The 20,780-nt window shown below is 39.8% G+C and overlaps 4 protein-coding genes and 1 pseudogene across 5 annotated transcripts; all 5 read right to left on the bottom strand.

The window, feature by feature from the left end:
* Positions 1-995: 995 nt before the first annotated feature.
* Positions 996-3,120, bottom strand: LOC137592113 (gastrula zinc finger protein XlCGF57.1-like). The gene is made up of 2 exons (XM_068310024.1): positions 2,876-3,120; positions 996-2,170 (listed from the first exon to the last, which is right to left on the bottom strand). The coding sequence occupies exons 1-2, from the start codon at positions 3,045-3,047 to the stop codon at positions 1,059-1,061; spliced, it is 1,284 nt and encodes a 427-aa protein (XP_068166125.1). The 5' UTR covers positions 3,048-3,120; the 3' UTR covers positions 996-1,058.
* A 1,704-nt stretch (positions 3,121-4,824) lies between these two features.
* Positions 4,825-7,890, bottom strand: LOC137592114 (zinc finger protein 345-like). 2 transcript variants are annotated; one of them, XM_068310026.1, is made up of 3 exons: positions 7,656-7,890; positions 6,282-6,734; positions 4,825-6,059 (listed from the first exon to the last, which is right to left on the bottom strand). In XM_068310026.1, exons 1-3 carry the CDS (start codon positions 7,825-7,827, stop codon positions 5,644-5,646), a joined length of 1,041 nt encoding a protein of 346 aa, XP_068166127.1. In that variant the 5' UTR covers positions 7,828-7,890; the 3' UTR covers positions 4,825-5,643. The 2 variants fall into 2 exon arrangements, with proteins under 2 accessions (XP_068166127.1, XP_068166126.1); XM_068310025.1 differs by having other exon boundaries at positions 4,825-6,734.
* An 848-nt stretch (positions 7,891-8,738) lies between these two features.
* Positions 8,739-15,481, bottom strand: LOC137592108 (zinc finger protein 345-like). The gene is made up of 2 exons (XM_068310018.1): positions 15,241-15,481; positions 8,739-12,161 (listed from the first exon to the last, which is right to left on the bottom strand). The coding sequence occupies exons 1-2, from the start codon at positions 15,410-15,412 to the stop codon at positions 10,324-10,326; spliced, it is 2,010 nt and encodes a 669-aa protein (XP_068166119.1). The 5' UTR covers positions 15,413-15,481; the 3' UTR covers positions 8,739-10,323.
* Positions 15,482-16,277: 796 nt separating this feature from the next.
* On the bottom strand, positions 16,278-17,024 carry LOC137592573 (zinc finger protein 383-like; annotated as a pseudogene).
* Positions 17,025-17,358: 334 nt separating this feature from the next.
* LOC137592109 (zinc finger protein ZFP2-like) lies at positions 17,359-20,272 on the bottom strand. Its single transcript, XM_068310019.1, has 2 exons — positions 20,012-20,272; positions 17,359-19,389 (listed from the first exon to the last, which is right to left on the bottom strand). The coding sequence occupies exons 1-2, from the start codon at positions 20,181-20,183 to the stop codon at positions 17,879-17,881; spliced, it is 1,683 nt and encodes a 560-aa protein (XP_068166120.1). The 5' UTR covers positions 20,184-20,272; the 3' UTR covers positions 17,359-17,878.
* Positions 20,273-20,780: the final 508 nt, after the last annotated feature.

Genomic DNA, 20,780 nt, shown 5'->3' with positions numbered 1-20,780 from the left:
ATGTGGTCCAACTGTAGGGGGATCACACTCAGCCTGACGGGGAAATTCTATTCCAGGGTACTGGAGAGGAGGAATTCACTGATCTTGGATTCAGGAGACACAACGCAGTTTTCTTCCAGATCCAGGAACACTGGACCAGTTCTCCAATATCCACTCAGGTTTGTGTCAGTTTGCCCACAAAGCCTGATCCCTTCATGACCCAAGCCAGAGCTTGGTTTGTATTGTAAGTCAGACCTGTTCCAGGTGCATGTTGGACTTCAGCAGAGCTGCCCTTTGTCAACGGTTCTGTTCATAATCTTAATGGAGAAAATTTCTGGGCCAGGGGCCTCAAGGGGTCCAGTTTGGGGACCAAAAGATTTCATGTAGTTTTTTGCAGATGATTTCCTGTGGGCCTCATCAAACCCAGACCTTCAGCATGCACCACTGGGTGGTTTACAGCTGAGAGCAATGTGACTGGGATGTGGATCAGCACCTCCAAATCCGAGGCTGATGTTTTATCCATCCACCAACTAGCAGTGGTGTCCTGAATCACGACTTATAGCTCTGATTTCTGCTCTTACCTCGAACATATTGACCAAGCAATGGCTGGTATCTCAAAAAACTGGTATGCTGAGTTTTTAACTCAACGTACTACTTTATGATGTAATGTACAGTATATCACAACTGTCACTTGGGTTATTGTATGTAATTCATGTACTCCTCTAGTTATCCGATGGAAAACATCAGTCTGAAAAGCACAGGTTGTTTTTGATTTAATTTGATTTTTTGATTGTTGTCTTTATATTTAAAAAAAAAAAAGCTTCCCATTTGCTACCAAACAAATTCTTTGCACAGGTATCGACCGAATTTGAGGAAGTAAAAAATAATTACATATTCATAAAGGAGTTAGAAGCATAAATTGTTAGCTCTCACAACTTTGACAAAAAAAGAAGAATTCAGATTAATTTCCAAAGACAGTATGAAATGAAATCAACTTTATTCAAGGTACCCAACTTTACATCACACATTAGATGACATTGATGCAGTCAGAAATGTATTAGGCAACATGACCTAAACATTCATTCGTGTTTTGTGTTTGGCTGCTCATCTGAGTGGTTCTTCATGTGTTTTCTAAAGGTGCTGTCAAATAGGAAATATTTGCCACATAGTGTGCACAAAAATGGCTTCTCCCCAGTGTGGATTCTCACATGTCTCATCATGACATGGTTATGTTTGAACTCTTTCCCACATATTTTACAAGAATACGGCATTTCATCTGTGTGGATTCTTATGTGTTCCGTCAGGACACTTTTCTGTTTGAACTGTTTTCCACAAATATTACAAGAACATGGCCTCTCACTTGTGTGGGTCCTCATGTGCCATTTTAAGGAGGTGTGAAATCTGAAATTTTTGCTACATAATGAGCATGAATACGGCTTCTCACCAGTGTGAGTTCTGTTGTGCCGTGTTAAATTTGACATTTGACTGAATGCTCTTCCGCAAATCTTGCACAAGAATGGTTTCTCACCTGTGTGAATTCTCATGTGTCTTATCATGTCATAGTTATCTTTGAAGTGTTTACCACATATTTTACAAGAAAACGGCCTCTCGTCTGTGTGGATTTTTATGTGTTTTGTCAGGACATTAAGTAGGAACTCCTTCCCACAAATTTCACAAGAATACGGCTTCTTATTTGAATGGCTCCTCAAATGTTTTGTAAATAGGGACTTTTGATTAATAATCTTACCACATGTGTCACATTTAAAGTTCTCTTTACCTGTTTCAGTACTTTTAGGATTGTAATTATTATCACGACCATGCTCTTCTCCTGTCTGATTGAAACTTTCACCTATATCAGGGTTCTCAATTTCTGGTTCACAGTCATCACTTCCTTCATAAGGAGGCAGCATGAAGGTATCAGTCTCCTGGCTGGTGCAGGGTTCCTGCTCCTTGTCTTTGATCTGTAGAAGTTCTGGATCCAGACTATAGTCCCTTTCTTCAAAAGACATAGAGGAAATGAAAATATCCTGTTTCAGTACAACCTGTTCTACCTCCTTATTGACACACACTTCCTCCTCCTCCTCTTTGATCAGTGGAGGCTCTGGAACAAGACTGGAGTTCCTCTCCTGGTTATAGAACTGCTGGTCAGCCAGAACCTCCTGCTCTGTGTGGACATGCTGCTGTGGGAGCTCTGGGAGAAACAAAGAACAAAAGAAACCAGACATCAATGCAATGATTAAAGTGTTTTATACGTGTATATACAGTGTATGTACACACAAACACAGACATTGTGAGTGTGTTTATATATTATATATATATAAACACACTCACAATGTCTGTGTGGAACAACATCTGAAGCCTCAGTCCAGAAGAGCGCAGTCGTAGGAACAGCTAAGATACTACACAGAACCCTCAAACTCCCAGGCCTCTGGTAGAGGACCCAAGCTTGAGGATGACACACAGATACCACCCCACAAGGGTGAGAGGGATATTTTTTTAAATACTTACTACCGGGAACCCATGGAAATTCCACGATAAAACAATATCAGACTTCATGCCAAAAATATGAAAACAAATGTACTGGTATTATAAACCAGACTCTAAAATTATGTTTACTGGGAAGTCCATGTACAGTATAGTTATTTCTTCTCCTAACATAGCAGATGCCTTACGGCGTATTGTTCACGAGATTCCTTCTGGCGGATGCGCCGTGATTGGTTGAGCGCTTGATTGACAGGTAGTGGATGGAGTTGTGACAGCGTGAGAATTTTTCAAGTGAGCTTCTTCAAGTATATAGGTGGGGAGATTATTTTATATAACACAGCTGTTCTTAACTTAATGCATGGGTTTTAATTCCGTTTTGTATTATCGGGCCGCGGAATGACATGTTCCTCACCTATTCTCTTCAGTCTGACCTCGGGTTTCCAGCACATATCCAGCAGTGTCCGCTGCCGCTCGATCTCTTCTTCATACTGAACAACAGTTGTGTTAAAAACTTTGAATATCTCTTCAGCAGCAGCTTTCAGCCGCTGGTTGACGAACTCTCTCAGATACTCCGCTGAGGACATCTTTGTTTAATTAACCGTAGAGATTCAATAAGAAGACGATAGCGCAGTCGGTGAATTGAATTAGAATCGGAACGTTTATCCTTTACTTCCGCTCAGTGTTACGCAAATACATTCCGACAGTGCAAGAGCCGGAGTGTTTTTGTTCCGCTTTCTCTTGTCTGTTCGGGTGTGCAGGGATTGTTTTTGTTGACACGTCACTGTAACATGGCATGTAAATCATGGACAATACCTCTAGATTGGCAGACTAGCAGAGGTGTCCCGGATCTCGACTTGTTGCTCTGATTTCTACTCTTATCTCAGAAAAATATTGACCAAGCGCCTATACATATCCCAAAACACTTGTATCCCGAGCACCTTTTCTTTCAATGTACTACTGTATTGTATCCACTACTGTCACTTGGGTTATTTTAATTTATGTATTCCTCCAGTCATCAGATGGAAAACGTCTGAAAAGCACAGATCAATGTCTTAAATTTTGTGAATGTACTCTTTATATGCAAATAACGCTTCCCAGTTGCTACTAAACAATTTTTTGTACATCGCATCGACATGAATTTGAGGAAGAAACAAATAAATGATGTATTCGAATAGGAGTGAGAAGAATAGCTTGTTAGCTCTCACAACTTTGACAAAAAAAAGAGACTAATTCAGACAAATTGTCAAAGACTGAAATGAAAACTTTATTCAAGGTATCCAACTTTACATCACAAATCAGATGACATTGCACTTAGAATCCAGCAACATGACCTGAACATTCATTCATGTTTTGTGTTTGGCTTGTCACCCAATTGATTCTTCACTTGTTTTCTAAAGGTGCTGTCAAATTTGAAATCTTTGCAATATAATTTGCACAAAAATGGCGTCTCCCCAGTTTCAGTTCTGCTGTGGTATTTCAAATTTGACTGAATGCTTTTCGACAAATATTACACATGAATGGATTCTCACCTGTGGATTCTCAGGTGTCTCTTCATGGCATAGTTATGTTTGAATTCTTTCACCACACATTTTACAAGAATACAGCTTCTCACCTGTGTGGGTCCTCATGTGCCATTTCAAGGAGGCGTGAAATCTGAAATTTTTGCTTCATAATATGCATGAAAATGCATATTCTCACCTGTGTGAATTTTCATGATTCGTAAAGACACTGTTCTTTTTGAAGTCTTTGAAGGCCAATTTATTTATATCTCTTTTGCATAGGATGCTTGCATCATCCCCAAAAAGTATCTAGTCTGTTACTAAACAGCTTCTCTGGAGTTTCTGATAACTGTGGTAGTATTGAAACAGATTTATAATTTGTAAAATGTTTTGCATCGCCATTCTTAAATATAGGTACAAGTTTGGCAATTTTCATTGTTCGGAAACAGCCCAGTTTGAAATGACAGATTGCATATGTGCATCAGTGGTGACAGCATTTTGTCCAGTATGTCCTTGACTAGTTTCATATCAAATACATTCATATCAGTAGAAGTTTTTGCTACGCATTGTGTGACTTTTGTGACTCATAGCATTTATTTCTGTATTTCTTATATCTAGCTTCTACTTGGTCTGTCCTTTTCCTAAAAATCTTTTATATAACATACTGTAACTGCTACCAAAGTTTTCTTCTTCCAAGACAGAGAAGCCACGTTCTGACTGATGTTTGACCAGCGTTTATTTCCTTCATTTAATCGCAAACACTGTGGAAAAACTGAAATTAAGTATTACAAACACAGGCATTTTATTCGTACAAAAATGATATAAACATAAATATTATACATGCAAAATAAAACAAATATAACTTGTGCGCTTTCTTCCCAGAAATTTCGGAGGAGTTAGGAGTTGTTCTAATTGCTGACCACACAGCTTCTCTTCTATGCCACTGTCTGCTGCATGTGGCGTCTGCAGACAGCTTCCACCAGAACAAACCTTGCCACACCCTTACAACAATTAGGTAGCAGAGTAGCACAGCTGCTAATCACAACACAAAGGTTTGGCCAGTATATCTCGGGACTTCTTTCAAAACAAAGGTAAACATCAAAAGAAAAAAAAAAATTACGATTTCTCCAAGACAAACAAAACAGACATTCCACTCTCTGGTGATGAACGTTTTCTGGGACAGCTGTACATACTCTTTATTCGACAGGCATTTATCAGTGACATAGTCATCCATGGTTTCTTTACCCCCCTTTTCTTGACGTGGATTTTCTTCACCGGGCAGTGCATTTTGTATAGTTTTTCTATTTTATCAATGGAATGGTCATATGCGGTGTTAACATTCTCAGCAGTGTAAACATAAAACCAGTTTTGAGTGAATAGGTCATCTCTTAATGCATTCATCCTTTCTTTGGTCTTGACTCTCTTGTAGAATACTTGGACTTTTTCCTGACACATAGTTTGCTTCCAGTCATAGTAGGTAAATATTGGGAGGTGATCACTTATGTCATTGATCAGCAGTCTGCTCATTGTATCGTTGAGCATAACATTGGTGAAGATATTATCTCTGGATTGGCAGAACAGGGTGGTGGCCCCATTTTCAAAATGGGGGACCGAAGGGTATGGTCCGACTTTAGGGGGATCACACTCCTCAGACTGCAGGGGGAAAGTCCATTCCAGAGTACTAGAGAGGAGGATTCGACTGATATTCAATCTTGGATTCAGCAGGGACAACACGGCTTTCTTCCAAAAATGGCTTCTCCCCAGTGTGAGTTCTGCTGTGGGATTTTAAATTTGTCCTTTGACTGAATGCTCTTCCACAAATCTTACACATGTATGGCTTCTCACCTGTGTGAATTCTCACGTGTGTCTTCATGACATTAATATCCTTGAAGTCTTTCCCACAAATTTCACAAGAATACGGCCTCTCATCTGTGTGGATCCTCATGTGCCTTTTCATGGCATTGTGAAATCTGAAATCTTTGCTACATATTTTGCAAGAAAATGGTTTCTCACCTGTGTGAATTCTGCTGTGCCGGGTTAAATTGGACATTTGGTTGAACCCTTTTCCGCAAATCTTGCACAAGAATGGCCTCTCACCTGTGTGAATTATCATGTGTTTCGTCAGGACACCGTTTTCTTTGAACTCTTTCCCACATATTTTACAAGAATATGGCCTCTCATCTGTGTGGATTGTCATGTGTTTCGTCAGGACACTGTTAAGTTTGAACTTTTTCCCACATATTTTACAAGAATACGGCTTCTCATTTGAATGGCTCCTCAAATGTTTTATAAATCTGGACTTGTATTTCATAATCTTACCACATGTGTCACATTTAAACTTCTTTTTACCCCTCGAAGTACTTTTAGGATTGTAATCGTTATCACGTCCATGATCTTCTTCTGTCTGATGGGAACTTTCACCTACATCTTCATTCTCAGGTATTGGTTCACCGTCATCACTTCCTTCATAAGGAGGTAGCATGAAGGCATCAGTCTCCTGGCTGGAGCAGGGTTCCTGCTCCCTGTCTTTGAGCTGTAGACGTTCTGGATGCTGTAAATTCAGACTATGGTCCCTTTCTTCATAAGAGAGAGAGGAAATGAAAGTATCCTGCGTCACTACAACCTGTACTACCTCCTGTTTGACACACACTTCCTCCCTCTCCTCTTTGATCAGTGGAGGCTCTGGAACAAGACTGGAGTTCCTCTCCTGGTTGTGGAGCTGCTCGTCTGCCAGAACCTCCTGCTCTGTGTGGACATGCTGCTGTGGGAGCTCTGGGAGAAACAAAGAACAAAAGAAACCAGATATCAATTTAATGATTACAATAAATGTTTTATATATACAGTGTATGAACACACACACACACAAACACAGAATTTGTGGGTGTATTTGTATCTCCCCACCTATATATTTGAATAAGCTCACTTGAAAAAGTCTCACGCTGTCACCAGCTCCACCCACTACCTGTCAATCACAGGGCCCAACCAATCACGGCGCATCTGCCGGAAGGAATCTCGTGAACAATACGGCGTAAGGCATCTGCTATGTTAGGAGAAGAAATAACTATACTGTACATGGACTTCCCAGTAAACATAATTTTAGAGTCATACCTGTTCCAACAATTTTCATGTTTTTGAGCAGAAAGTCCAAACAGCAGGAACGACACAGAAAGCTCCAACGATTTCTGAGTGAAACTAGCTGGCTAGCGCCAACAGTCTGTCCAGCTATGGTTTCTGTTTGGAATGGGACAATCGATGTATCCAAAATGCTCCTCGGGCATCTGACAAAAACGCTCTTCAAGTAACTACGTACAGTTCTGTTCATGTCGTCAGCTAACAGAACTATCACTTCTCTTTGTATATATATAGAGAAGTGATAGTTCTGTTAGCTGACATATGTGTGTGTATATATATACATATACATATGTATATAATATATACAGGTGTATATATATGTATGTATAAATACAGTACAGTAGAGAGAAGAGGATGCAGAAAACAAAGTTAAATGGAGGCAACCATTCGCTAGGGCGACCCCTGAAGGGAAAAGCCGAAAGGAAAAGAAGTATGAATATACAGTATTGTATATATGTACATATATGTATGTATAAAAATACAGCTGTTAACTTTCTAACTTAATGCACGGGTTTTATTTCCGTTTTGTAGTTTCGGACCACGTAATGACATGTTCCTCACCTATTCTCTGTAGCCTGACCTCGGGTTTCCAGCACATATCCAGCAGTGTCCGCTGCCGCTCGATCTCTTCTTCATACTGAACAACAGTTGTGTTAAAAACTTTGAATATTTCTTCAGCAGCAGCTTTCAGCCGCTGGTTGACGAACTCTCTCAGATACTCCGCTGAGGACATCGTCGTTTAATAGACGTTACAAAGTCAATGCAAAGGCGATAAAGCCGTCTGTTAACAACAGTACCAGAATCGGCGCCTGTATCGTTTACTTCCGCTGGGTGTCAGGCTAATACATTCCGACAGTGCAAGAGCTGTAATGTTTTTTGTTCCGCACGGATTGTCTTAGTTGACACGTCTCTGTAACATGGCATGTAAGTCATGGATAGTACCTCTGCATTGGCAGACCGGGGTGGTTCTGTTCATTATCTTAATGGAGAAAATTTCTGGGACAGGGGCCTCAAGTGGTCCGGTTTGGGTACCAAAGGATTTCATCTTGTCTTTTTGCAGACAATGTCCTGTTGGCCTCATCAAACCCAGACCTTCAGCATGCACCACTGGGTGGTTTACAGCTGAGAGCAATGTGAGTGGGATGTGGATCAGCACCTCCAAATCCGAGGCTGATGTTTTATCCATCCACCAACTAGCAGTAGTGTCCTGAATCACGACTTATAGCTCTGATTTCTGCTTATCTTGAACAAAAATATTGACCAAGCAACGACTCATATCTCAAAAAACTGGTATGGTAGTTTTTTATCTTTTACTACTTTATGATGTAATGTATATCAATACTGTCACTTGGATTATTGTAATGTAATTCATGTACTCCTCTAGTTATCAGATGAAAAACTTCAGTCTGAAAAGCAGATTGTTTGATCGTTGTCTTATATTCAAATAGTTTCCAAGTTGCTACTTAACAAATTCTTTGCACATCGTATCAACCGAATTTGAGGAAGGAAAAAATAAATGACATATTCAAAAAGGATTAAGAAGCATAGCTCGTTCACTCTCTCAACTTTGAACCCCCCCCCCCCCAAAAAAACAACAACAAAATTTCAAATTTCCAAAGACCATATGAAATGAAGTCAACTTTATTCAATGTACCAAACTTCACATCACAAATCAGATGACATTGACGCCGTTAGAAATGGATCCAACAACATGACCTGAACATTCATTCATGTTTTGTGTTTGGCTTATCATCCGAGCGGTTCTTCATGTGTTTTCTGAAGGTGCTGTCATATTGGAAATTTTTGCCTCATAATTTCCACAAAAATACCTTTAGTTTATTTTTTCGGACTTGTTAATATCAGACCTTCATCACATTTACAACATCAAAATATATATATTAAAAAAAAGGGCTAACGGGTAGAAGCCAATAGGCTTGTGAAATTCCCATCCCCCAGAATCAACAAATATATCTCTCATTATAATATGTAATCAACAAACTCAGACATTAAAAGTTTTCAACCAGTTCATCCATATAATTTTGACAGATGTTCATACTCTTATCCACTTCCAGATATTAGCCTTTTCACATAGAGCATAAACATGTTTACATTCCTCCTAGGAACACTTTTGTTAACATCATAGAGTCAAAACAATAAGTTGATCTTGCCAGTGTTCTCCATAAGAATATAACGATCATATTAACCTCTTTCAGCAGACTGTTTGTACAAGAATTAACTAGTTTGTTGCACACACTTAAACAGTTTCACATGCTATTAAATTGTCAAAAAATATCAACATGCTCTTTAAGGTCTCAAACTTAATGTTATCCCAAGTTATCAGAAATCCATATTTGTTTTTGTTTTTTTGTTCATTAGTCCATGTTTCTGACATTGATATTGTTGGTTTTTTCAACTGTTCCATGTAATATTTGACATGTCCAAAATTGGTGTAGTGCTCCCAATATTGAAGTTACTGTTGTACTGGTCTTTGGTGCAGTAACAATTCTTGTCCATCTTTATTGCTTGTATTTCACCAACTCTTCTGCACTCTTGATCACCATTGTTTTCATCTGGTCCGGAGAAAGTCCCTTTGTTTTGACGAAGATCCTGCAGTTATTTGTCCAGGTGTTGTCGATCAGTCTTTTTCAGCGATATCAGCATTCTTTTTAGTGAGATTCTCATTAATGTAGAGTTTGAAGCCTTGTTTCAGAAGAGCAATTTTGTGTTTACGATTGTTGATTTTATCAGCACTGCAGGTGGTCTCCTACCTCCAGATGGTCATGGGTAACATGTCTCAATCTGGTCCGGATCCATAGTTATCTCCAGATCCCTCAGTTGAGAACTCACTTGTTGCTCCACAGATTCAATGTCAGTGCTGTGCAGAGTTTCATCTCTCCTGGCCACAGCATTTTGTAATTCCTCGGCTTAATTTTGATTCCAGTGATGATCACATCATTTATACGAATGCTTTGTTCCAAATCATCCATTCTTTGTTGTCCCTTTTCTAAGACAACAATTCTTGTCTTTTTCATCCATGTCTGCATTTTCTTCATTTCGTCCTTCATTTCTACCATGGCGTCTAGCACCAGTTTTAGATTTTCTTCCAACTTTTTATCAAAGTCACTCCTTAACTGATAGAAGTCCCTCTTTAATAACTCTTTCATAGAAGAGACCATCTGGTCATTAGTATCCTCCGATTTTCCTCTTCCTCTCGTCATTTTGCAGAGAATCACTGAGTCTCCCCAGCGTGAGTTTTGCTGTGGGATTTTAAACTTGCCATTTGACTGAATGCTTTTCCACAAACCTTACACATGAATGGCTTCTCACCTGTGTGGATTCTCAGGTGTCTCTTCATGACAAAGTTACGTTTGAACTCTTTCCCACATATTTTACAAGAATACGGCTTCTCACCTGTGTGGATTCTCATGTGTTCTGTCAGGACATAGTTATCTTTGAACTCTTTCCCACAAATTTCACAAGAATACGGCTTCTCACCCGTGTGGATTCTCATGTGTCTTGTCAGGACACTTTTACGTTTGAACTCTTTCCCACATATTTTACAAGAATTCTGCTTCTCACCCGTGTGGGTGCTACTGTGGACGGTCAAGTCACTCCTAAATGTGAAGGCTTTCCCACAGGTGTTACACAGGTACTGCTTCTCACCCGTGTGGGTCCTCATGTGCCATTTGAAATCTTTGCTACATAATTCGCATGACAATGGCTTCTCACCTGTGTGAATTCTGCTGTGGGATTTTAAATATGACATTTGATCGAATCCTTTTCCGCAAATTTTACACAACAGTTGCTTCTCACATGTGTGAATTTTCATGTTTTTCATTCGGACACTGTCCTGTTCGAAGTCATTCCCACCTATTTTACAAGAATACGGACTTTCATCTGTGTGGATTCCCATGTGTTCCGTCAGGACATGGTTATCTTTGAACTCATTCCCACAAATTTCACTAGAATACGGCTTCTCACCTGTGTGGATTCTCATGTGTCTCGTCAGGACACTTTTACGTTTGAACTCCTTCCCACATATTTTACAAGAATAAAGCCTCTCATCTGAGTGGATTGTCATGTGGTCCGTCAGGACACTTTTCTGTTTGAAATCTTTCCCACAAATTGTACAAGAATATGGCCTCTCACCCGTGTGGGTCCTCATGTGCCATGTTAAGGCGTTATGAAATCTGAAATTTTTGCTACAAAATTTGCATGAATATGGTTTCTCACCAGTGTGAGTTCTGTTGTGGGATTTTAAACTTGACATTAGACTGAATCCTCTTCCACAAATCTTACACATGAATGGCTTCTCACCTGTGTGAATTCTTATGTGTCTCGTCATGGAATGGTTATTTTTGAAGTCTTTCCCACATATTTTGCAAGAATACAGCCTCTCATCTGTGTGGATTTTCATGTGTTTCGTCAGGACATTGTTATCTTTGAACTCTTGCCCACAAACTTCACAGGAATACGGCTTCTCACCTGTGTGGATTCTTATGTGTCTCGTCAGGACAGCTTTATGTTTGAACTCTTTTCCACATATTTTACAAGAATACTGGTTGTCACCGGAATGACACCTCAAATGGTTTATAAAACTACACTTATCCTTCATATCAATAACACGTGTGACACATTTAAAAATCTTTTTACCCATGGAAGTACTTTTAGAGTTGTGATCGTTATCACGTCCATGTTCTTCTCCTGTCTGACAGAAACTTTCAGCTACATCATCATTCTCAGTTTCTGGTTCACCGTCATCACTTCCTTCATAAAGAGGTAGCATGAAGGTATCAGTCTCCTGGCTGGTGCAGGGTTCCCGCTCCTTGTTTTTGATCTGTGGAAGTTCTGGATCCAGACTATGGTCCCTTTCTTCATAAGATAGAGAGGAAATGAAAGTATCCTGCGTCAATACAACCTCTACCACCTCCTGTTTGACACACACTTCCTCCTCCTCCTCTTTGATCAGTGGAGGCTCTGGAACAAGACTGGAGTTCCTCTCCTGGTTGTGGAGCTGCTGGTCAGCCAGAACCTCCTGCTCTGTGTGGACATGCTGCTGTGGGAGCTCTGGAAGAAACAAAGAACAAAAGAAACCAGACATGTGACATGAGCGTGTTTATAAATATATGTACAGTGGATATAAAAAGTCTACACATCCCTGTTCAAAGTCTAGGTTTTTGTGATGTAAAAAAACTAAATCAAGACAAATGATTTCACAACTTTTTCCAGCTCTAATGTGACCTAAGCTGTACAAGGTAATTGAAAAACAAACTGAAACTTTTAAGAAAAAACATGGAAGATAAAAAACCTTAAGTAACCAGATCACATAAATATGCACACCCTCAAACTAATACAGTGATACCTCTACTTACGAAAAATTTCTCAATAGGAAAATATTACCTCTACTTACGAAAGAAATTTCGACTTACGTAATGTAAAAACACAGTATCGGCTGATGCTCGAATAAAAATACAGTATCGGCTGATACTCGAATCTCCCACAGGCTCCTGAACGCAACATTCTCATAGCTGCTCTGCCATTGGCTATTACCTATGACGTATCTTCCTGGCATCCCATTGGCTAAGAATGATGCCACTCAACCTCTGTGTGGAGCTAGAACAGTGCTTATGGAGTGTCTTGGCATTCGGCACTCGACCCGTGAGGTAGTCTGATAGTTTTGCGCAAATATAATAACTTTTTCAGTACGTATTCGCTATGGACCCCAAGAAAGTGACGGAGAAAAGAGGAAAAGAAAAGACGAAGAAAATAGTTTTTTGTACATACAAACAAAGCAAGAGATAATAGAAAAGCATGAGAAAGGCATGCGTTTAGTTGATCTCGCCAAAGAATATGGCCAAAAATCAACAATCGCCACGTCATTAAAACAAAAGGAAGTTTAAGGAGTTTAAGGCATTGCGTGGGTGGTTGGAGAAGTTCAGAAGGTGGACTGGAATTCACTCTGTTGTTCGGCATCGTGAGATAGGAGCGCATGAACCAAATAGGGCCAAAAACAATGGGGACAGCAGAATAATAATGACCATCATTATTATTCTTTACTTTGTTTTTTATGTTATGCACAACTCTCATTTATTGCGTAATAATCTAATCGTAATATGTATTTGTTACATGTTTTGATGCATTTTCATGCTTTATAAAACATTTATGTCAGAATTTTTGTGGGCTTGGAATGGATTAGGGCATTTACATGGAAAACGCAACTACGTAATTTTCTACTTAAATACTTTCTTCCAGAACCAATTAATTTCATAAGTAGAGGTACCACTGTATTTTGTTGCAGCACCTTTGGTTTGCCTTTGTGAAATGGGCCCAGTGTGTACACTGAAGAGGAGGCATTGTTGAATGCTGGAATAGGAAACACTGACGAAAATGTTCCTCCTCCTCTAAGTCAGCTTCCAGCCAGTATTACACACCCCCAAGTTTCCCAAGATGCATCAGTCCCTTCTTGCTCTGAAAGTAAATGTGCCCAAGGAACCCAAAGTGTTCCAGTCCACTCTTGGTTTTAAAGAAGGCCTGAACTAGAGCCAAAAGAGAATGAAGCCTCACTGATTCCTACACCAGTGCCAAGACAGAGTAAAGCCTCCTTGTCCAAAAGACGTTCTAGTAATGACAAGACTTCCAGCGGGAGAGCCATTTATATTTACAGGGGGCCTACTGAAATACATTGAATGGAGCACCTGCTTTAAGGCTCTAATCAAAACAAGCTGCACACACCCAGACTCCACACACTACCTGTCAATCAAGCGCCCAACCAATCACGGTGCCCAACCAATCATGGTGCATCAGCCAGAAGAATCACATGAACAATATGGCCTATGGCATCAGGCAGCAAGGCTTTTTGTTTTGCGGTTACGCCTTTCGTCCACATGACAACACAGATATCCAGGAAGAAAACGCTGGCCAAAGTTAAGCTGTGACATTAGCGTGTCACCTGTGTCCACATACAGGCAAACCTCAGTTTCCGACCACAACTCTTTGCGGAAGGCTGTTCGAATACCGATTTGTTCGAATTCAAAATACATTTTTCCCATTACAAATAATGTAAATGGTCTTAATCCATTCCAAGACGCTAGAAAACTACCTTTTTCAACATATGTTATTTCATAATGTCCTTTATATATCAAATTGTAAAGTAATGAAACATATCAAAGTAATGTAAAAGAAAGAAGCAAACACAAGAAAGAAAGAAAGAAAGAAAGAACAGAAAACGACGTAATCAGGCTAGCCTAAGGTACGAGTTACCGTCGTCTTTTGGATAGAAGTTTACAGTACCGTAGCTCCTACCATAGGCAATGGAACACAAATTAAGTGAAAAATTAAAGAATACAATAAACTAAAATAAAAGGCACATTACCGTTACGTTTCCTCTCGACTTTTCTCAACTTTTCTGGAAGTTGGCAGCGAGAAATAGTAATATTAATAATAATAATAATGATGGATTAGATTTATACAGCAATTTTCTGGACACTCAAAGAAGCTTTATGTTTGATCCATTATTCATTCACTCCTCATTCATACGTGGTGATGGTGAGCTACTTATGTAGCCACAGTTGCCCTGGGGCAGACTGCAGAGAGTTGGCTGCCAATCTGCGCCTAGGGCCCCTTTGACCACCAGCGGAACAATCACACACATTCACACACCAGCGAGTGCCCCACTGGAGGCAAGGAGGATAAAGTGTCTTGCCCAAGGACACAACGACACATGCTTCCTAATTTTGCTGTCAGTTTTATTCACAGGCGTCCTGCAAATTGCCACACACTTCAAACTCATGCCAACTGATATTTTAGCATCCAGTAGATGGCGTACTAGAGCAGATGAAGCCTCATGAAGCTTTGAACCGCAGTGAACCGATTGGGATGAAAAGCTTCAGTGCTACAAGGCACTTGCTACAATGCCACTTAACATAATTTTAGAGTGTCATAATTGTTCCAACAATTTTCATGTTTTTGAGCAGAGAGTTAAAACAGCAATACCAGTGCATTTGTCGTCATGTTTAGTACGAAGTCTGATATTATTGTTTTACCGTGGAATTCCCACGGGTTACCGCTAGTGCATATATAAAAACACAGCTGTTAACTTCCAAACTTAATGCATGGGTTTTATTTCCGTTCTGTAAATGTTCCTCACCTATTCTCTGTAGCCTGACCTCGGGTTTCCAGCACATATCCAGCAGTGTCCGCTGCCGCTCGATCTCTTCTTCATACTGAACAACAGTTGTGTTAAAAACTTTGAATATTTCTTCAGCAGCAGCTTTCAGCCGCTGGTTGACGAACTCTCTCAGATACTCCGCTGAGGACATCTTTTTTAATTGGCGTTACAAATTCAATAAAAAAAATGCGAGAAAGCCGTCTGTTAACGATAGCATCAGGATCGGCGCCTGTATCGTTTACTTCCGCTCGGTGTCAGGCTAATACATTCCGACAATGCAAGAGCTGGAGTGTTTTTGTTCCGCTTTCTCTTGTCTCTTCGGATGTGCAGGGATTTTCTTGGTTGACATGTCTGTAACATGGCATGTAAGTCATGGACAATACCTCTGCATTGGCAGACAGTGCACTTTAGCGTGCATCACTGGGTGGTTTACAGCTGATAGCAATGTGAGTGGGATGTGGATCAGCACCTCCAAATCCAAGGCTGATGTTTTATCCATCTGCGCAACTAGTAGTGGTGTCCTGAATCATGGCTTGTCACTTTCTGCTCTCATTTCGAAAAAAAATATTGACCAAACAACGGCTCGTATCTCAAAAAACTGGTATGACTAGTTTTTATCTTTTACGCTTTATGGTGTCATGTATATCATTACTGTCACTTGGATTATTGTAGTGTAATTCATGTACTCCTCTAGTTATCAGATGGAAAACTTCAGTTTGAAAAGCAGATTATTTGATTGTTGTCTTTGATTTCAAATAAAGCTTCTAAGTTGCTACTAAACAAATTCTTTGCACATCGTATCAACGGTATGTGAGGAAGTAAAAAATAAACGACATATTCAAATGGATTGAGAAGCATAGCTCGTTCAATCTCTCAACTTTAACTAAAAAAAAATCCAAATGTCCAAGACCATAAATAATGAAGTCAACTTTATTCAAGGTACCCAACTTCACATCACAAATCAAAACACACTGATGCAGTTAGAAATGGATCCAGCAACATGACCTAAACATTCATCAATGTTTTGTGTTGTGTGTTTTGTTCTTCATGTGTTTTCTAAAGGTGCTGTCAAAACGGAAATTTTTACCACATAATTTACACGAAATAGTGTGAATTCTGCTGTGGCATTTTAAACTTGACATTTGACTGAATGCTTTTCCACAAATCTTACACATGAATGGCTTCTCACCTGTGTGGATTCTCAGGTGTCTCTTCATGACAAAGTTACGTTTGAACTCTTTCCCACATATTTTACAAGAATACAGCTTCTCACCCGTGTGGGTGCTACTGTGGACGGTCAGGTCACTCCTAGATGTGAAGGCTTTCCCACAGGTGTTACACAGGTACTGCTTCTCACCTGTGTGGGTCCTCATGTGCCATTTTAAAGTGGTGCGAAATGTGAAATCTTTGCTTCATAATTTGCATGAAAATGGCTTCTCACCAGTGTGAATTCTGCTATGGGATTTTAAATATGACATTTGATTGAATCCTTTTCCGCAAAAGTTACATCAGAATTGCTTGTCACATGTATGAATTTTCATGTTTCGTCAGGACACTGTTCTGTTAGAAGTCTTTCCCACATATTTTACAAGAATACAGCTTGAAATCTGAAATTTTTGCTACATAATTTGCATGTATATTTCTCACCAATGTGAGTTCTGTTGTGGGATTTTAAACTTGACATTAGACTGAATCCTCTCCCACAAATCTTACACATAAATGGCTTCACACCTGTGTGAATTCTGATGTATCTTGTCATGGAATGGTTATTTTTGAAGTCTTTCCCAGATGCATGTTGGACTTCAGCAGGACTGCTGTTTGTCCTTTTCTCTCAAGGTGCTACCGTATAATGTAATGTATATCATACCCACTACTGTCACTTGGGTTACTGTAATTCATGCATTCCTTCCATCATCAGATGGAAAACATCAGTCTGAAAAGCACAGATCAATATTGTATCAAATTTTGTAAAAGTACTCTTTATATGTAATGTACTCTTTTAAAGAGCTGCTCTTCTTTAACCATCATTAGTTTCCAGATTGAAGTGTTTAAGGTAAATGCTAAGTAAATATGAGGACAATTGAGATTGGAATTCATATAAATTGTAATTCAGAAAATTGTCAAAGACAGTATCACAAATTATATCACATTAATGAAGTTACAAATGCAGCGACATGATCTAAACATTCATTCATTGTTTGTGTCTGGGAGTGTCTAAGCTGCCTACTCCCTCTCTCTATACAAGCAAACTAACCCAGGTCTATTTGCTGGGTAGGTAGGTAGATAACTTTATCAGGGAAATTGTCATCTCTGTTACACTAAACACAGCACAGTAAGCACATAATAAGAAGTACCCGACACCATTCAAGATATAAAAAGTGGACACACCATAAAATATAAAGAAAAAGGCATGAATAAGCATAATGAGTCTGCTATTCAAAATACAGTATAAATAAGTATAAAATTTGAATGAATGCTGGAATACTATGTAATGCTGGACTAGACCTGAGAAATTTTGACATCCAAACACGTTTCTGCAGAGCTTTGACAATCTCCTGGTCTTGTGTTGGTTTGTGCTGTTTCGAGATACAATTAAATCCAAAGCCATCCAAATGTCTTAACCTGTGTGGCTCCTCATGTGATGTTTCAGTACTGATGTCCGACAGAATTTCTTCCCACATATGGTGCAGAGGTACGACTTCTCACCGGTGTGGCGTCTCATGTGGACCGTCAATTCATTCCTACATGTAAATGCTTTCCCACAGGTGTTGCACAGATACGGCTTCTCACCGCTGTGGGTACTCATGTGCCATTTCAAGGCGCGTTGAGATTTGAAATCTTTGTTACATAATTTGCATGAAAATGGCTTCTCGCCAGTATGAATTCTGCTGTGCCGTTTTAAATTTGACATTTCAGTGAATGCTTTTCCGCAAATCTTGCACAAGAATGGCTTCTCACCTGTGTGTACTCTCATGTGTCTCGTCAGGACACTGCTGCGTTTGAAGTCTTTCCCACATATTTTACAAGAATACGGCTTCTCACCTGTGTGGATTCTCATGTGTTCTGTCAGGACATAGTTACCTTTGAACTCATTCCCACAAATTTCACAAGAATACGGCTTCTCACCTGTGTGGATTCTCATGTGTCTCGTCAGGACACTTTTACGTTTGAACTCTTTCCCACATATTTTACAAGAAAAAAGCCTCTCATCTGAGTGGATTGTCATGTGGTCCGTCAGGATACTTTTTTTTTTGAACTCTTTCCCACAAACTGAACAAGAATATGGCCTCTCACCCGTGTGGGTCCTCATGTGCCATGTTAAGGCGTTATGAAATCTGAAATTTTTGCTACATAATTTGCATGAATATGATTTCTCACCAGTGTGAGTTCTGTTGTGGGATTTTAAACTTGACATTACACTGAATCCTTTTCCACAAATCTTACACATAAATGGCTTCTCACCTGTGTGAATTCTTATGTGTCTCGTCATGGAATCGTTATCTTTGAACTCTTTCCCACAAACTTCACTAGAATACAGCTTCTCACCTGTGTGGATTCTCATGCGTCTCGTCAGGACAGCTTTTTTTTTAAACTCTTTTCCACATATTTTACAAGAACACTGATTGTCACTGGAATGACACTTCAAATGTTTTATGAAATTACACTTATCCTTCATAATCTTACCACGTGTGACACATTTAAAGTTCTTTTCATCCGTGAGAGTACTTCTAGAGTTGTTATCATTATCACGTCCCTGCTCTTCTCCTGTCTGAGGTAAATTTTCAGCTACATCATTGTTCTCAGTTTCTGGTTCACCGTCATCACTTCCTTCATAAAGAGGCAGCATGAAGGTATCAGTCTCCTGGCTGGTGCAGGGTTCCTGCTCCTTGTCTTTGATCTGTGGAAGTTCTGGATCCAGACTATGGTCCTTTTCTTCATAAGACAGAGAAGAAATGAAAGTATCCAGCTTCAGTACAACCTGTTCTACCTCCTGTTTGACACACACTTCCTCCTCCTCCTCTTTGATCAGTGGAGGCTCAGGAACAAGACTGGAGTTCCTCTCCTGGTTATAGAGCTGCTGGTCAGCCAGAACCTCCTGCTCTGTGTGGACATGCTGCTGTGGGAGCTCTGGAAGAAACAAAGAACAAAAGAAACCAAACATCAATGCAATGATTAAAATGTTTTATATATACAGTGTATGTACACACACAAACAAGATATTCTGAGTGTGTTTATAAATATATATACAGTGGATACAAAAAGTCTACACACCCCTGTTCAAATGCTACCCCGACCACCCTCCCCTCACTGTACATGTTTACTGTATTTTTCATTTTCGTCATGTCCAAATGATCATTTTCCACACTGCCAGTGTGTGTGTGTACTGCATACGTGGGCAAGCATTTGGAGTTAACCAAAAAAGTCATTTTTCCTACGGGAGTTATTAATAGATTTGATTCATTTCACACACACACACACACACACACACACACACACACACACACAGTGTACTGCCATCACTAAACATTAGTAACATTAGTGATGTGACGCTGGGGATCCAAGCTGTCCCGAGTAGGTGAGAGTTGGCTGGTTCCGTCAAGTTGTTTCAAGTCTGACATTGTTTTATAGTGGAATTTCGACGGGTTCCCGCTAGTGTATGTATAAGAACACACCTGCTAATTTCCTAACTCAATGCATGGGTTTTATTTACGTTTTGTAGTTTCGGACCACGTAATGAAATGTTACTCACCTAATCTCTGTAGTCTGACCTCGGGTTTCCAGCATATATCCAACAGTGTCCGCTGCCGCTCGATCTCTTCTTTATACTGAACAACAGTTGTGTTAAAAACTTCGAATATTTCTTCAGCAGCAGCTTTCAGCCGCTGGTTGACGAACTCTCTCAGATACTCATCTGAGGACATCTTTGTTTAGTTAAACTTATAGTTTTAATAAGAACACGATAAAGCCGTCTATTAACGATAGCATCAGGATCGGCGCCTGTATTCTTTACTTCCGCTCGGTGTCACGCCAATACATTCCGACAGTCCAAGAGCCGGAGTGTTTTGTTCCGCTTTCTCTTGTTGTCTCTTCGGGTGTGAGGGATTGTCATGGCATGGAAGTCATGGACAGTACCTCTGCATTATTAGACCGGGGTGGTTTCCCCAAATTCAAAAAGGGGAACGGAGGGTGTGTTCCAACTGTAGGGGGATCACACTCCTCAGTTCGGTTATGGTTATTTTTGAAGTCTTTCCCAGATGCATGTTGGACTTCAGCAGGGCTGCTGTTTGTCCTTTTCTCTCAAGGTGCTACTGTATAATGTAATGTATATCATACCCACTACTGTCACTTGGGTTACTGTAATTCATGCATTCCTCCAGTCAACAGGTGGAAAACATCAGCCTGAAAAGCACAGATCAATATTGTATTAAATTTTGTAAATGTACTCTTTATATGCAAATAAAGGTTCCCAGTCAATACCAAACTATTTTTGCGCATCGTATCAAGATGAATTTGAGGAA

Source organism: Antennarius striatus, chromosome 3 (assembly GCF_040054535.1).
Source record: "Antennarius striatus isolate MH-2024 chromosome 3, ASM4005453v1, whole genome shotgun sequence".
Classification (NCBI taxonomy): Eukaryota; Metazoa; Chordata; class Actinopteri; order Lophiiformes; family Antennariidae; genus Antennarius; species Antennarius striatus.
Note: the sequence above shows the minus strand (reverse complement) of the source record. Positions and strands in the feature narration are given on the sequence as shown.

Excerpts from the sequence above, each read along its gene's own strand:
- LOC137592114 (XM_068310025.1), bottom strand. The coding sequence starts at position 7,827 with ATGTCCTCAGCGGAGTATCTGAGAGAGTTCGTCAACCAGCGGCTGAAA. Across the intron at positions 6,735-7,655 it reads GGTCAGGCTACAGAGAATAG|AGCTCCCACAGCAGCATGTC; the intron begins GTGAGGAACATG and ends TGTTTCTCCCAG.
- LOC137592113 (XM_068310024.1), bottom strand. The coding sequence starts at position 3,047 with ATGTCCTCAGCGGAGTATCTGAGAGAGTTCGTCAACCAGCGGCTGAAA. Across the intron at positions 2,171-2,875 it reads GGTCAGACTGAAGAGAATAG|AGCTCCCACAGCAGCATGTC; the intron begins GTGAGGAACATG and ends TGTTTCTCCCAG.
- LOC137592108 (XM_068310018.1), bottom strand. The coding sequence starts at position 15,412 with ATGTCCTCAGCGGAGTATCTGAGAGAGTTCGTCAACCAGCGGCTGAAA. Across the intron at positions 12,162-15,240 it reads GGTCAGGCTACAGAGAATAG|AGCTCCCACAGCAGCATGTC; the intron begins GTGAGGAACATT and ends TGTTTCTTCCAG.
- LOC137592109 (XM_068310019.1), bottom strand. The coding sequence starts at position 20,183 with ATGTCCTCAGATGAGTATCTGAGAGAGTTCGTCAACCAGCGGCTGAAA. Across the intron at positions 19,390-20,011 it reads GGTCAGACTACAGAGATTAG|AGCTCCCACAGCAGCATGTC; the intron begins GTGAGTAACATT and ends TGTTTCTTCCAG.